At 35.7% G+C, this 16,457-nt stretch overlaps 1 protein-coding gene across 4 annotated transcripts in view; it reads left to right on the top strand.

The window, feature by feature from the left end:
* Positions 1-16,457, top strand: part of CEP192 (centrosomal protein 192) — a 56,738-nt gene that overhangs the window by 18,816 nt on the left and 21,465 nt on the right. For all 4 annotated transcript variants that reach the window (XM_012571901.5, XM_072924478.1, XM_072924479.1 and 1 more), the window contains exons 18-31: positions 1,139-2,036; positions 3,233-3,381; positions 4,995-5,225; positions 6,676-6,801; positions 7,782-7,916; positions 8,108-8,171; positions 8,792-8,931; positions 9,054-9,146; positions 9,947-10,062; positions 11,588-11,764; positions 13,550-13,640; positions 14,342-14,518; positions 15,037-15,297; positions 15,508-15,617. In XM_012571901.5, coding sequence (XP_012427355.5) covers positions 1,139-2,036; positions 3,233-3,381; positions 4,995-5,225; positions 6,676-6,801; positions 7,782-7,916; positions 8,108-8,171; positions 8,792-8,931; positions 9,054-9,146; positions 9,947-10,062; positions 11,588-11,764; positions 13,550-13,640; positions 14,342-14,518; positions 15,037-15,297; positions 15,508-15,617 — 2,768 coding nt within the window. The remainder of the gene's footprint in view (positions 1-1,138; positions 2,037-3,232; positions 3,382-4,994; positions 5,226-6,675; positions 6,802-7,781; positions 7,917-8,107; positions 8,172-8,791; positions 8,932-9,053; positions 9,147-9,946; positions 10,063-11,587; positions 11,765-13,549; positions 13,641-14,341; positions 14,519-15,036; positions 15,298-15,507; positions 15,618-16,457) is intronic.

Genomic DNA, 16,457 nt, shown 5'->3' with positions numbered 1-16,457 from the left:
GAAATTTGAGTTTTGGTATCACCTGTGCTAAATGCACGCACACTAATAAATACAAACATAGAAGAAAAGTCAAAGAACTAGAAACTTCTGAAAAAGTTTGAGTTGATCTATTTTTTCCTTTAATTTTTTTTGATAGGTTCTCATTAAGTCATTCTGTTCTTGGAATGTGCTGCAGTATTCCAGTAGTATTTTGATTGTTTTCGTCACACCTGAGGCTCCCTTGCTGTTCAGCTTCAGCTGTTAGGAGAATAATTTTTCTGGTTTGTTTTTATTCTGGAGAAATTTTAATAAACACATAATGTAGCTTGTACTACTTTTTCGGGACTGAAACTATAATTTTCTACCTCTGACAGTCATTCTGACTGTTTTTACTGGTTTAGAAAAGAATGTACACTGAGAGTTAAATTTGTGTTCAGACTTGCAATCTTAGACTGATTAAAATAATTGGCAATCTTTTATCTGAATTTGTGTATTCCTTAGAATCTGGAATCTGTTATGTCTCCCCCCTTCCAAAGTGTGTGTAATCATGGATGGAACTTTAAAAGCCAGACGTATGAAACCTGAAGAGCCTTACTGACTTACATGCATGTCTGTGTAAATATAAATATAGCTCATTCCAGCTATACCATACCTGTCAAAATGACAGATCTCTGGGCTTCAATGATTTCTTGGTGTGAGCACACAAAGAAAATGTTTGTATCAGTGCATTTTCATGCATCTCAAATCCTTTTCGGTTACTGATTTGGTTCAAGGCCATTCAGTTTCTTGTTTGTTTTTTTTTTTTTAATCTGGCTAGTATGTCTGATGTGTTATTAATGTTGTTTTGAACACAAATATAAAAATACAGCACCACAGAGACTGCTGTGAAGAAAATCAGCTCCATCTCAGCCAGATGCAGTAGAATGTGTCTTAAGGGTAGCAGACAGGTTGAAGCTACAGGTTTTCTTTTTCAGGGTGAAGAGTTGCAGTTAAAAAAGCAAAACTTCAGACAAGACAAACTTGATTATATTGGATGGCAGTCCTAATAATGATCAGACAGGAAAGTTTCCTGAACAGGCAGTACCAGAATTAGGTGTGTCTTATGTACCCTATTGCTTTTCTAAAATATGTAATACTGCATGTTATATTTGTTTACTAGGGTGAAGATGCTGCTGAACTGAGCACAACAATAATACAGGCCAGCCCAATTCCTCCTCAGGAACATAGAAAAGAAAATCTAGAAGACCGCTCATGCCAAAGAAACAGAAAAGAAGCAGTACTTAATATTGACCAGAAACGAGAAGAAAATGAGCTTGCTGGTTTTCAAAGAAAACCTCATAATATACTGGACCAAGAAGTGCTCAAAGAAGGTTTTCTGAAGATGAATCAGCTTCCCTTTATTCCTTCAAGTGGACCAGCAAATCATGAGGACCTACACCATGTTAAATCAGCTTTACCAAGTAAACTCTGCACCTTTCCGCCACTTTCTGTCAACGTTGATGCACAGGAAGTGTGTCAGGATCAAACAAACAAAGCACAGAGACAAGGATTGCCATCTCGGAATGTATTACCTCTTTATTCTGGATTAAACACCTGTTTGCCATGCAATCAAAACTCATCTGGTGAACAGCATGTTCATATATCCACTGTTAAATCCCATGTCACTACCTCTGAGAGTCAAGCAATTTCTTCTTCTGTCCCCACTTTGCTTACAGGACATTGTCTTGCAACAACTCCTTTTGCACAACAGCATCTGGGAACTAAACAACCTACAGGAAATGCAGTTCTGTCTCAGTTTCATGGCTGCAGCTCTGCAGGTTTTGGCCTTCCAGCTGGGCTTCCTTGTTCTGGTATCCCAGCAGGACACATTGAGAATCCACTTATGTTAGGAATTCCTTTAGGTCCAAATATTGGTCCTGGCTTTTTGGGTGCAGCTTCACTTTATAATCCACACAGTACTTCATGGAATAATAATATCTTAAATATAAAACCATGTACTGGACAACCTCTTGGAGCTGGTGGAAGGGATTGGGAGTTGTCGAAGTCACCTGGTATTGGTGAGCATGATTTTTACAGTGTGTTTGAAATACAGCTGTGGATAGGACTGCTGATAGTGATGTTGCTTATGTTATAGTAAATTAAGATGGCGCTAAGTGTGACTGCAATTATTGTTTATGCAAACCTTATTACTAGTTTTCCTTATTTAATGTTGTTCTCTGACTTCAGTGTCTATTCTTACAGCTCCCCTAATGGTCTTAAAAAACTTTTCTCATAATTTAGAAGAATTTCAGCATTCATCAATATTAAGTAGCTTTGTGTTTGTGTAAAGGATCTAGCACTACCTTTCACAGGAGGAAAAAAAATCCTAGCTGCAGTTCACACTAGGCAAGACAAGTGATGTTCTTGAAATTCCATTGTGTTTTATCTGGAAAGTAGAGGACATTTCTATTTCCAGCCTAATTTGATGTTAGCAGTCAGTGGCCAAAACTCGTAAGAAGGTTGAACCCCATGGAGGGATTGAAGCTGGTTTTGAAGGAAAAGACAAGTTGCCAAGTGTCCTCTGTCCTTTCTGCTTATTACTTGGTATCTAGACTTAGCACTAAACCTAAGTAACACAAATTACAATTTAATTTTAAAAACTTCTTTTAACCTAGAATCTTGTTAGTTGTTTTATGCCATACTTTTTTTTCTGGCTAATTCTTTCAGCCTAAATGACAAGCTAATGGGGTTGAAGAGTTGAAACGGTGACAGTTTAGAACTTGTTTATTGATTGTTCCAAAGCATTTATCTTAGTGCATTTTAAAATAGTGAAATACTCCTTACCTATTTTTATACTAACAATATTTTGTAATAGTAATATTCACATTTTCTGAGATGGGCTAGTGCTAATTAAATTGTGGCCACTGAGTGTTTTATATCAGGTGTGTATATATATATATATATATATATATATATATATATATATATATATATATATATATATATACATACATATATACACTTTGCGGGTCTGTATGGAATGTGCTATTTCCATAAGTATTTGTTCTTGTGACAGTAGAACTTTAATATACAAATTAGAAATGATCGAAATTTCAAATTCATGTTTGTGGAAAACATTCTTATGAGAATTGTAGGAGTCAAATATTTCCTTGCCATAATGAAGCATTTATCAGATGAGTTCATAAACTTAGTGGCAGCCTGAGTGCTGATTTGCTTCTGAGTACTTGTAACAGGAGCATATTTTCTTCCGAAGGACATATAAAAGTACCAGAAGAACTGAAGTTCCCTAATGCCTGTTGTGTGGGAATTGCATCGCAGACAGTTCTTAGTGTTTATAATCCAGCTGACCGGTGGTTGCAGGTCAACATTGGAATACGCAGTGTTTCAGTTAATGGGGAAAAGGTAAGAGTTTTGGTATTTTTTGTTTGTTTGTTTTTTTTTTCATAAAACTGACTAATAATGTAATCTTACCAGATATCATATGTAAAATCAAGGCCCTCTTTACAGATCTATGATTTTTTTCCCTGTTTTATAGTTAATATGCCCAAAAGCAATGGTACTTTTTTTGGCCAGGCTACCAGACTTCCTCCAACAAGTAGATTTTGTGAGATAAAAGCCACACAGAGGTGATTGATCTGTAGAATTGTATTGTGTGCATGAAGTGTTGGAAGGTTTGAGTTATTCATTCCCACCTCTGTGTATGCAAGAAAAGTCAGCCCTAGGCCAGAAAACATTCATGCTGAGGACTGTTATTGCTGAAACATTTTTGGCAGTTTGCTCCTCTTTTTCTTGAGATCAGGAGATCTTGAATGATGGAAAATGAGAAATATTTAGAGCATGCTTCAAGCTAGATGTGTTGTTCTGTTGGTTATTAGGTAGCTTGTAGGCCATAAATAGGGTGTCTGGCACTTCAATTTTGTTAAATTCTATATACTTCTGTTTTCATACTAATAGTTCCAGAAGTAAAATATATTAAGAACTTGAGAATGAGTTAGATTCAAGGTCTGTCAGAATGATTTAATTTCTTTTATTGATGAATACACTTAATAAAGAAGAATATAACAACAGAACAAGCATAGGATGCTTTGAGCTTCTGGCAGTTTGATACCTGGTAACTTCAGTTAGATGTTATTTCTGTTCTTATTAGTTTTTGATAGACTATCTAGCTAATCTGTTGAAACTATGCAATACTGTCAACAGTTCAGTTCAGCTGTAGATTGTATAAAGTATTGGTTTTTTCTTTTTTTAAATATGGCTCTTGCTCTTTTTATATGATCCATATTATTGAAGAATAGCAGACAATTATTTGCTTTAAATATTGCAGCTTATAAGTCTTAGAAATTCAGTTCACATCCCTCAGGTATATTTTTCCAGCAGATGTAGCATGTGTCTTTCCAGGACTATGATTTCTGGTTTTGATCTTGTTTTCTTAGAATACTTCCTCTTTAAACAACATCCGACCACAATTCTGTGTGTTCGTGTGTGTATACATATGTGTGTGTGTGTGTATATGAGAATAAGGATTTGTTGCATAACTTTCTAATCAGCTTCATAGGGCTTTTATGCAGCTCCTGTTACCAGTGAGTCTGTTGTATCAAGAGGTGATTTTTTTAAATTAAATTGCTTTACAGTTGTTTCCATGAATAAATATATGGAATTGTTTGCACAGTGTGATTAAAACCAATGTTTTTTCAGTCAACTTTGAGATACACTGCTGTTCTTTCTCAAAAATCAGGATTTTACTTAATAATTTTCCCAGTGTCAATCTTTCACTGATGGTAGAAAGAAACCTCAGCAATTTTCAGGCTGACTTCTCTGTTTCAATTAAAAGAAAAGGCCTGCAGTTGAGCAGGATGCAATGGGACTATGAATATGAAGGTGTTTGAATTAAATGGAGGAGAACTATATATGAAATGTCTGTGTTAAGCAGTGGTGCCAGATAAATGTGGTGTTTGGAAAGGAAATGTCTTCTGGTAAAAGGCCTGTTTGAAAATGACAGGTACTTTGTTTTTCAGATGGATCCTATGAAATATCAATGTCTGGTTTTCAAGAACAAAACCATTGTAGGACCCTACTCTACCAACGACCTGAAAATACTTTTCTTGCCTTCCCGTTCGGGGATCTTCCAGTGTATCCTCAATGTTTCATCTTGGCCAGTTTCTGCAGATGCCGAGACAATTGTTCAGTCAGAAGCTTTGGCCAGCAGGGTAGTTCTGACAGCAGTCGCTGAAAATCCTAATTTAGAAGTAAGTTGCTGTTTATTGTGGGTCTTTCGTTGTTGCAATTTTATGAATAATTTAATGACACTGGAAAATAATAGGATTGCAAGGTTGCTCCTCAAAGAAACCGGGAATTTCATATGTTTTGAGTGGGAATAGAAGAAAAATTTTAAGAAGTATATTGCTATCTGGGAAGTTCCAGTTGTGGAAAAGCACCTAGCTGGAAATGAAGCATTCTGTGTGGAAAGAATTAATTAAAATTTACTTTTTTGTTGTTGAAAGACTGGGCATTACTTTTTCGTTGTTAAGACCTTAACCATCTGATGCTTACTAGCTATCTGCTCTGTTGGATTGGGAATTTAATGCAACAAAAAGCATTTATTTCCAATTGTAAGGATTTCTTTAATTTTTGCATCAAGTAGGCTTTGTCTTGGTTTCTCACTACTCTAACTTATGATTGTCGAGAATATTTTCTTATTTTGGACTAATTAAAAACTAAAAGCAAGTGCATGTGTAAAGTGCTTTTGTCTTGTGTCTTATCATGAAGAACAACCAGATGGGAGATAGTGTGACATTAATAATTAAATCTGACTTCATATATCTCTAGACTTAAGAGTATGGACAGACATAAAAAGGCTTGATGATGCTTCAGGATGTGCCTGAACAACGTACATGGTAGTCTGTGACATGGTTGAGGAAAGTAACATTTTTATCCATTAGCAACAGCAAACATTATTTTTTAATTTATGGTGATCTTTTAACTTGCTGTGAGCTAATTATGTGTTTTGAAGTATTGAATGCACAGGAATAGATATAAATTTTAATGCTTCTTGCATAGATTTTTATTTATTTTTAAGGCATTTTTTATTCTTTCACATGTAGTTCCTTCTCAATGTTCTTCATAGTGTATAGTTCAAACTTGTGTCATGTTCAAATAAAATTTAAACCCTGTGTTCAATCTCTGCATGTTGTTACATTCTTGAGATTGGAAAAAAAAGTACCAAATAAAAGCTGCGTTTTGCTGCAAATCACTACACTTAAGTGTTTTTAAGCTAGCAAAAACTAACTGTTCCATATTTTCTTAACTTTTAACTTGATGAAATGAGTTTTTTAACTATCTAAGACTGACATTTCTTACTTGCTAGCAATAATCATGGTTTAAACTTACTTTTCATTTGAATTATCCAAAATAACTTGATTGTGTGCTGGATTTTGGTGGATAAACATTGCACTAAGGTTGGCTTAATTGAGGCAAAATGCATGGGAGATAACCAATTGGCTGTAACCCCTTCTAATATCAAAGAAAACATAATTCTTAGGCTCCTCCTACCCCTGGTAGGAGGTTTGTATTATATGTGGATATAGGGGTAAGAGGATGGAATAGATGAGCAATAGCCTTTCTTCTGTGGTACTTTTGTAAGGTAGTGTGTTTTGAAGGTTTTCGTTTCTTCTAAGTTCTGCTTTGTCTTAAAACCAGGTGGAAGCAGGAAAAGGAGATTGCCTGGATTTTGGTGACTTGTCTTTTGGCAGTTTGAAGGCTCTTCCCCTAAAACTTATCAACAAAACCCATGCTTTTATGCCAATTAGACTTATTATTAACGCAGTAAGTACAGTAAACTTCTGTATGTGAGAGTTAACATCTTGTGATACTGAATTTTAGTACCCAAACACTTTGTTACATCTCATTAAGAAATGTATCTTGGACACTCATGTAAGACTTTCCAAGAAGTTCTTTTGTTAGTTAGGAAATAAATAGGTTTTTTAGGGTGGTAATTTGATTCTGCTGAAATGGTACCAACAAAAATGCTTCTGGGATAGATGTGTGGTTTGTTTCATGTCTGTTGGTTACTTTTTGTAGCTTAGCCATGGGATTCTGCCTCTGGCGCTTGCTTTGATAGCACAGGGCAACAGATAGGAAAAGGGTTGTTGCCTAAGCCTTCCCCAGCCTTCCCTTTGAGAAGCTGAGGAAGCTTCCCTCTTCTCTCTGAGAAGGTGAATACATACTCCACTATTCAAATGGAATGGCTGACTGTTCAAACAAGCAGCCAAGCTTGCTGCTAGCAAGTTTAACAGGCCCTCTGCAGGAGCAAGGCAGGACTCCTCTCTATCTGCATTGTCTCCCATTATATAGTAGCCTGTCCGAGAAGCTACAGTGTGGGCCTCTGCATCTCTGGCAATGCAGTTTTCAGTTTTTGGATAGGCTGGGCTGACTGCTGATTTGTGCTATGGGGAGAACTGGCCTTGCTTCCTTATGCAGCGGAACAAGAAAGGACTGGCCTTATACTGAGATGGATCAGGTTGTCTTGGGAACTAGTGATGTTTGGTCTTGAACAGCCAAACTTCTTGAAAGCTTAAGCTAATCAGACTCTGCTTGTCCCCTTTTGCTGCAAAAGTGTTTCATAATGTTTTTAGAGTCTTTGCTGGACTATCATATACTTACCAAAACTACAGCCTAATTTTTAATTATTTTTTTTCAAACTAACTGAATTATTCAAAACTTGTCTTGCATTCCTCAGCTTTGTCAGCATTGCTGCTACTGACAATAAGAGATTTAGTATTGGTAATAATTTTCTTTTTTGACAGAATGCAGTAGCCTGGAGGTGCTTCACCTTTTCCAAGGAACCTGTTAATACTTCTAATGAACAAATGGATGCAGTTTCTCATACAGCAGCTCCATCAGTTGTAAATCATGTGATACATGCAAGCTATGATGGGCAAGTGAGTAGTTTGTAGTTGGTCAATTCTTCTTTTTACTTGCTGTCTAAAATGACAGTGCTAAATATTTGAGTTCACAGTAATGATTTTTGGGCAGCACACCTTTTGCATGTTTAAGTTTTGTAGGTGTTTTGTTTTCTCCTCTCAATAATTTTCTCCCTTCTATAAGGTAAGTCAACCAATTTCTTTTTCAGGATCCTGAAGCTTTAACAGTTTGGGTTCTGTTCCATGCACCTAAGAAACAAATTTCTTCTTCAGGTAAATCAACTTGATTTTCATTTCAGCTGAACCAGATTTGACTTTTAATGTATACGTGTGTTAGAATTGCAGGAACAGGCTGCAAACCAAACCATGTTTGGTTTTTGTCTGCTAATATTTCAGGTATCATACTAATTTTTAGTATGGAGGCAGAATGTCTCTGTCTTAATCCTTTATATATTACTAGGGACATTTTTACTTAAGTATGAAGCTGTACAAAGTTTGTACTGCAAGATGCCTTAAATTTGTGTTAACTCCTTTTACTGAGGGAATTAAACCATCACTTAAGAACACATTGCATTAATTGCAAAATAGATAATAAATTTGAAGAAACCTCTGAATTGTTCTGACTTCCTGAGAAGAAATTAGTACACATATCAACTAGTTTGGTTGGTGTGGTAGGATGGGGTTTTTTGTTTGCATTAGCAACATAAATAAGGTCCTGTGAGACTTTACTTAAATGAGGAAAAAAGTGTTGCAGGAGTAATGGGAGAGCTGTTATTATCACTCCATGAATATGTAAATACTGAAGAGTAGCTGAAGAGAGACATGCATCCATAGGAATGGCCTTTGCTGTTGGCAGACTTGCTTGCTTTTGCTACTCATGAAATTATTCCTAGATTCCTTGGGTCCAGCAGAGGAGTTCCTGGCAAGAGTGGATGTCGAAGTGGATAGTCCAGGACCTAGCACTATGATTAAAAGTATTTCTCTCAGAGCAAGAGCTGGAACAGCAAGGATACATATTCCAAAGCACTTAGAGGTTTGTGTATATTTACAAACTGTATTTCAAGAACATTTTGCCTCTCTTAGCCTCCTACCTTTGTGATGTTTGGTTTTATTATATATGTATATATACAAACATACACTTATTTATTTTTACAGAAAATACATCTGTCTACTAGTGTGGGTTCAACAGTCAAGCAGCAGCTGCCGTTGGTAAATGCTGGAAACATTAGTGTACATTTGAAAGTTAAGGTAGGTTGGCTTTTCTCTCTTGAAATCATTATTTTTGTGCTGTTCATATTGTGCTGAAGCTAGAGCTGAGCCTTGAGATTGTAGCTCAGCTCTGTGGCTTGATAAAAGCTTAACAAGTTTATGTACAGGAAATGAAAGATGGCAAAGAGATTAGTTTACTTTTTTTGGAAAATGCATATGGGTGTTCTTTACTCGACTTCAGTTTTATTTGTTATAACAAACATACTGTTATGACTTTCACTAAATTTTAACTAATATATTTGATATATGTAAAAGTAGTGAAGCCTGTGCTGCACAGCAGGTGTTAGCTGGTAGTGTAAAGCCTGCTTGAGGCTAAGATGAATATTAGCATGAATATTAGCATGGGACAGTTTCTAATAAAACTGCATTAGTTTTTACTGTACATCTTGACAACTCAAAGTGAGTTCTTTTTAGATATGCAGTGTCTTTACTTGACTTTTTGAGAATCCATGGAAAGTATGGTTCCAGTCTGAAAGATAACTAACCACATTGAAAACCTGCATTTCAAAGTCAACCGTTTTACAAAAAGAGATTTGTTAGTCCATCATTTCTAAGAACAGAGGTCATGGAAATAGGATCTATGACCACTATCATAAATGCCACATTAGGTGATGATGCTGAGTGCTAATTGATAAATTGTTGAAGACTCCGGGTCTGTTGAAATTGTCTGAACTGCATGTACCACAAGTGCACAACCAAGTTATATTACATTTTGTAGGAGTGCTTAATCCCTTAAAATAGGTAACTAACCGTCCCTTTTACCCTTGGCCTGCTTTCAGACATCCGATCAGGACAGCTGCTTTGCTGTTGAACCTGAGGACCTTTTCCTTTTTCCCGGAGAAAAACAAGTAGTGACTGTCCAATTTTTTCCAAAAAGCACAACAGCCACAGGAAGGTAATATAACTGATTCTGTGCTGCATGTGTTAAACTGAACTACTTTTTACCTTAAGGTAATATACAAATTGAAAGTTTCACCCAGTTTTTGACTTCAGTTATTTTCATGAGAGTTCTCATCCATTACAAAAGGTATTTTGTTAAGGTTCACCTTTTCTATAGAATATCTGCCTCTTCAGTTGTATAGCAGAATGAATAGATAATATTTCCTATCAAGTAATATTCTAAGACTTGTTTAGTGTAAATAACTAGTAAATCCCTGAGTCCCTTTATATGGTAGTTATTTTTAAAGTACGGCAAAGCTTCAAAATACTTAACTTCAGCAGCCCCTTCAGTTGCTTCCCTCTTTCTCTTTCTGCTGAGGCAAGGGAAATGATATTTCTGCTTTACATGTGAAAAAAGTCAAGAACAGATCAGAGTCATAAGTATTTATTTGTCTGCTGTAATCACATAGATAAAAGTTTGTTCTGTCGAACACTAAATGTGCGTATTTCTTTTGCAGATGGATGAAGCATTCATAGTTTTGCTCATTAGCACCTGTTGAACTTTATTCTGCAAAACAAACTTGATTGGTTCAAGTGACAATTAGAATGTCATGTGAGAGTTTTTGGCAATGACAGGGATCTGACTGGTTTTTCCAGAGTAGCTTTTCCTCTCTTGTTACATGATTTCCAGTTTCTGCAAGAGTGGACAAAGGAGTATCTTCAAAATATATTCAACTTCACTAGCTAGGATGACCAAGCCTCCCCAGTGCATTTAAATTAAACAATGAGAAGTTCTGTGCTAGTGACAGTATGATCCTATTGGATAGGTTGAATTTTTATAGGCTTGAGGTACTTGGGAGGATTGGAAACTTTGTAACCTACATCAAAGTGCTGCTGCCAGAAGAGTAATAAACTGACTGAGGCAGTAACCTCAGTCATGTTCATGTTCCCTGCTGATGGGATTCAGGGCTTTTGTCAAGTAGGCATCACAGGGATTCACTGACAGCTAGAATGGAGGTTCTTGAGTTTTTTTCTTGAAGACTTGAAGTCTCTCTGTGCTATAACAAATGATTCAGGCTATTAGTTAAAAGCTGGATTTCCTTCCTTGGTGCTCCTGGATATCTCACAGCTGTACAAGTTCAGTGAAGTTTTTCATGGCATTCAAAAGGCATCTCTTTAATCTACAGCCAGACTTTGTTTCTTTCTAAAATTAGTCTTTCAAAATAATTAGAAATTAGTGTGGACAAAAAATACTTCGAGCTGTAGTTTCTGAAATATTTATCTGAACCATTTCCAGATGAAATACTTCAGAAGACTGTGTGAGGTACATGTGGCATGTGTACTTACAGCACAGAGGGTTTAAATGTAGGGCTATGCCTAAAGCTAGCCTTTATCATAAATTAAAAAGAAGTATTTGTATTTTTGCCTTAAAAAGGTAGTTTTAAAAATGCCTATCTGTAATATTTTTTCATTTATGTTTTGATTTTATCAGCTAATCTTGTTCTATTGTGGGATTTAAATTTATGTATTTATTTTTAAAGTATCTTGAAAATCCTTGTCCTGCCATCTGGGCCTCAGTTTGAAGTGATGATAAAAGGTGAGGTAGAATTTGGGAAAAACAGACCTGTGTCTACAGCTGCTGGGTTCTTAGACATTCCACCCATCCTCTCCAACAAGCAGTTCATTACCTGGGGAGCAGTATCACTTGGATCATCAGTGTAAGTATAAGTTGGGCAGCTGTTCATATATAATATCAAGTTAAGTATTTTATATTGCACTTAGATTAAGTAAAATTTTTTATTTACATTGATAATTCACAGTGATTTATTCTGTGCCTCAAGTGAAAGAAGCAGTATATTGCAGTTATTTTTCTTGTGCAAGAAAGTTTTGGAAACAAATTGATCTTGTTTGACCTTTGTATTATCTTTAGTTATGATTAGAATATCTGGTTCTGTAAATGTAGTATGTCATGTAAGTAGAAATGAGGAGAAAAGTATTTTTCAATTAAGTTGATAGAAAAATTCTGTTGGTTCTTTTCATACCTATCTCTTGCTAGAATTAACTATGCTTCCTCTTATCCATTGCAAGGAACAGAATTCAGTCTGTGTGATGTAATTTAGCCATCTGAATAGCATAAACTGTTGAACATCCCTTAACTGATTTGAATGGGTTTCAGTGTTAAAACTTCTAGTGATGGAGAATCTGTTTTGCCCCCAGTTATGAATTACTTTATCCTTCAGACTACTTCTTGTCCACACTTGTTTAGTTTCAAGTTTACAGGTTCAGTATTCTATGCTTTAGTGAAACTGTTCATAATTGTTAGGTTATTCTTTGCTTCTTTTATATGTAAAGTCTGCAAGTTTTGCAGATCTCTGAACTTCTGGTAATTATTACTTGAAGGACTAATCCACTGTTTGTTTATACTGAACATTTTGAGGACTCTAATGATGTTCCTGGCAGTTTAAAATCAATCCATGTTTGTATCCAAGAACTGTTTCTGATAGCTGCATTTCTGTTTTTCTGGTTTGTTAAGGTGTGGTGTGCTTCTAACAGTAGTTTTGGTGTTTGGGAATTACTCCTTGTTTCCTGTATGCTGCTATCTTTATTTTCTGTTCCTCCTGTAAAACAGTGTTAATGAACCCTTGGTTTTAGAAAGCTGAAATTATTTCTGTTATTTTGTTTCAACAGAGTACAAAAGAATGTCTGCCAATGTTGATGGAGAGGGGTTTTGCTCTGTCTGTCCCCCTCTTTGATTCCAACTGCATGATCTATTCTCTTATGTTGTAGCAGTTTTAGGGCTTGTCGAATTCATCTCTCAATGTTTTTTGACTTGTTAAAATGACAAAGGCACTTGCTCTTGCTGGAGATGTTTCCTACCTCTGCTGAAGCTCTGAGTACCAGAAGCCTGGTCAGTGCTATGATGTATCACAGAGAAAAAAAAAAAAATCAGTCAACCTGATTTCAGTCAACCAGAAAGCCGTAGCTTTCTGTGTTGCTATTACATTGCGAAGTACACGAAGAGGAAAAGTTATCCTGAATTTAGTTATTTACAACTGTTTCTGTGAATCTGGGCCAGACTACTCATAAGACTTTGTCTGTGCATAACTAAGTCTCTCTGGATAACCTCATCATAACTGTGTCCTGAAGTGGGGATTTTTAAGGAGTTTTTATATTGATACAATTGCTGGTTTCTTTGAAAGTTTAGGCTGTTAAGTACAGTACTTGAACTTCAGAAAAGCTGTGCTTTTTTTTAAACATCCATGTGTATATTTGGGGATTGTTTTGCTATGAGTATTTTTGTGTTGTAGTGTATAACAGTCTAGGGTGTGTAAGTTTGATAATATACAAATAACTTTCTATTTAACATGTTCTATTGTTCCAAGAGGTGAATTTTTCCTATTAAATTACTTCAAAATTGACTGTCCTAGTTCCATTGGTTCCATTAATTAATACATATAGTTAATTTGTATTTGCTCTAAAATCTAACCAAACATATTTTTCAGACAGAAGATGTTAATTCTAAGAAATGACTCTCCATGTGTGACCCAGCATTTAAGACTGTTGATAAGAGGCCAGGATCAAGACTCCTTTCAGGTGGCTGCCATTAACATTTCTCTTTAATGTTTATGACAGTTACCAGGCTGTGTTTTTTAATGAAAATGCTTTTGCCCTGAAGTGTTAGCAGGCTGTGTATCTGTTTTGAGACTGCCAAGATGAATGTAGTAGCAGAGCTTAAGCTACGCTGGTATCCTTGGGAGCTGCTGAAATAGGAGTGCTGCAGCAAACTGGAGCTCACTTTACAGCTCTCTAAGCTGCTGTTTCACAACAGAGTCCCTACCCCTACTTGGTGCAGTGATCCATCAGTGGCCCTTCTTGCAGGAGGGTGTCTAGACAAGGGTAGAAAAACTTGCCTTAGCCTTTAGGGGTCTTTTTGTTATGTAACCTGCATTGATATATATCCCCTTTCCCCCTCAAATGTTCAGATTTCTTAAATCTAAAATCTTATACTGACAGAAAATTAATGTAGTGCTGGTAAAGTTCAGCCTTGATTGGTTGGGGACTGAGGACAAAAAAGTGTCTAAACTGAGAGGCATTGAAATGTTATTTATGGGAATATAAAGTATCTGGAACTTTGTCTGTTTCATTGCATGTTAAGCATTGCATCTTTAAATATGCCATTGTCAAAGAAGTTAATGTGGAGTTCAAAGAAGTTAATTCTTCCTTCCAAGTAGTAAGTTTTACTGCTATGTTTTTTTTCTTGTAGTCACTCAGTTCCTATGTCTTTGTTTTTATAGCTGCGGAGTATATTCGGGTCAGAACAACGCTTAACCAGTAACTGGGAGCTCAGAATGCGTCCCAAAGATGATACTAACATATACCTGATGTTTACACCCACTCGAGTAACTTGCTGCTTTGCAAAGCTGGAAATCAAACAGCTGGGGGTTCGATCAAAGCCAGGAATTAAGTTTACTGTAAGAGTCCGAAGATAACTTCTAATAATTTTAAATGTGCTTTTTTTGTAATTATTAAAAATCTAGCACCGAATAGGTGTTTCTATCAAAAATTTGAAAATGCAAGATACATATTATGGATATCGGTATACTTGTTAAAGTCATATGACACTAAATTTTGTGCTTTGAATGTTAATATCAATTTTGCATGTAGTTCTATCCTTTGGGAATAATTAAATATTTTATGTACTGTATTAAAAGTAGCCTAAGATTTTAACTCTAGAAGTGTTAAAAAATCTGAACTTGTCCTGTTCTATAGGTAGGTCTTATACAAACTTGGAAGTAGAACTTGATAATGATTGAGTAAATTTAGGCTTTTCTATTTCTTGCAAGGGCTTTTCAGGTCACATTTTTAACATTTTTATTTGTTTTTCTGTAACTATATAGTTTACCATAGTTGTACATAAATGATTTTTACTAAGCAGCTTTTTTCATTTAAGTACTGTTTTTTTGGTGGTGGGGTTTTTTTTCTCTTCCAGATACCGTTATCTGGATATGGAGGAACAAGCAATATAATTTTAGAAAACGTTAAAAAGTTGTCAGATAGCTTCATGGTTACACTGGAAGGATCATTGTCTGCAAGATTACAGAAAACTTCCTTCCACGTGAGAAACACAGGTTCCCGGGCTGCCTATGTTAAAGCACTGTGCTTAGAAAACCTGCAGACAAAAACAGTGATGGATCCTCAGGTTATGACAGTGTCTCCAGAGAAGTTTGTACTAAGAGAAGGAACACATGAAGTAAGTACAGTGCTTTGTTCTGAGCAAATTTAATGAATTTAAATTAATTGTCATCAGTGAAAATGTCTGACTAGTTCTTTGTTAAAATTTCACCTATTCTTTATGTCCTGTTTCACTTGTATTGTAATAATCTGTTGTCTCATATTCCGAACATTAATACAAACAAATAAGATATTTTTTCCTCAGTATGTTGTCTACTTATTTTATCAGGTGATTACTGTAATATGGAATCCAATGGAAGAGAACTTCCATCCAAACACGTTGGTATCGACACTATGTCTTTTTTGGGGAGATGAAGTTTATAGGCAGCAGTATCGCAGGTAAGATGTGCTTTGCTGTTGTAACAGACAGATGTTTAATAAGAAGTTTAAAAAGAACTTAAAGCTAGGGTTATGTGCTGCCAGAAGTATGGTTTTAACATGTTTCCAAAATGAGCAAGAGCAAGCTAAAGGGTGATGATCATATGTAGAGATCTATTAAGCCTTGCACATGTAAATTGTTGATGGGAGTTTGTTCATTTATTGCTTTGCTTACATACTGTAGCTAGAATCCTAGTTAAGGATTTTATTTTATTTTAACTTATAATTCGAGTGTGTTGGGTTTTGGGGAAATGTTTTCTTTTTTATATTGAAAGAGATCTGTGTTCTGTCTTGGTATCTCTCTAATGTGTATGCAACTTTCATTTTTAAAGAAAAGGCTCATCAAAAGAATAGTACTGAAATCCAGGAGTATTTGGTTTCAAACAAAGTTCATGTCTTGGTTTGTTGAATTCTGTTGACAAAGAGTGTGTTTGAGTAGATGTGTATATGAGAAAAATAACATCCACATATGCTCATGACACCCTAAGGAAACTTGTTGAGAATACCTTGCTGATCTTAAATAGTGGCCATGTTGTTCTGCATTTCAGTTTGTATAACTGAAACACACTGAAATGTCATATTCTGTTTTCAGTTATATAAGTAGCATTTGTGACTTGTGCTGTCCATGGGGTATAGTGTAATGCAGAATCTTAAGACTAGGTAGAGCACTAAGGTGCTGATAATCATAATTCAGTGCAAAACTTCAAAACAGCTTTATTGCATTATTGCATTTAAATGTCATTGCCTGACAATGTGTGAAAAGCATTGTGTATATTCTTATCCAAATGAAGTGTTAAACAC

This window comes from Taeniopygia guttata, chromosome 2, assembly GCF_048771995.1.
Source record: "Taeniopygia guttata chromosome 2, bTaeGut7.mat, whole genome shotgun sequence".
In the NCBI taxonomy this organism is placed as follows: Eukaryota; Metazoa; Chordata; class Aves; order Passeriformes; family Estrildidae; genus Taeniopygia; species Taeniopygia guttata.
Note: the sequence above shows the minus strand (reverse complement) of the source record. Positions and strands in the feature narration are given on the sequence as shown.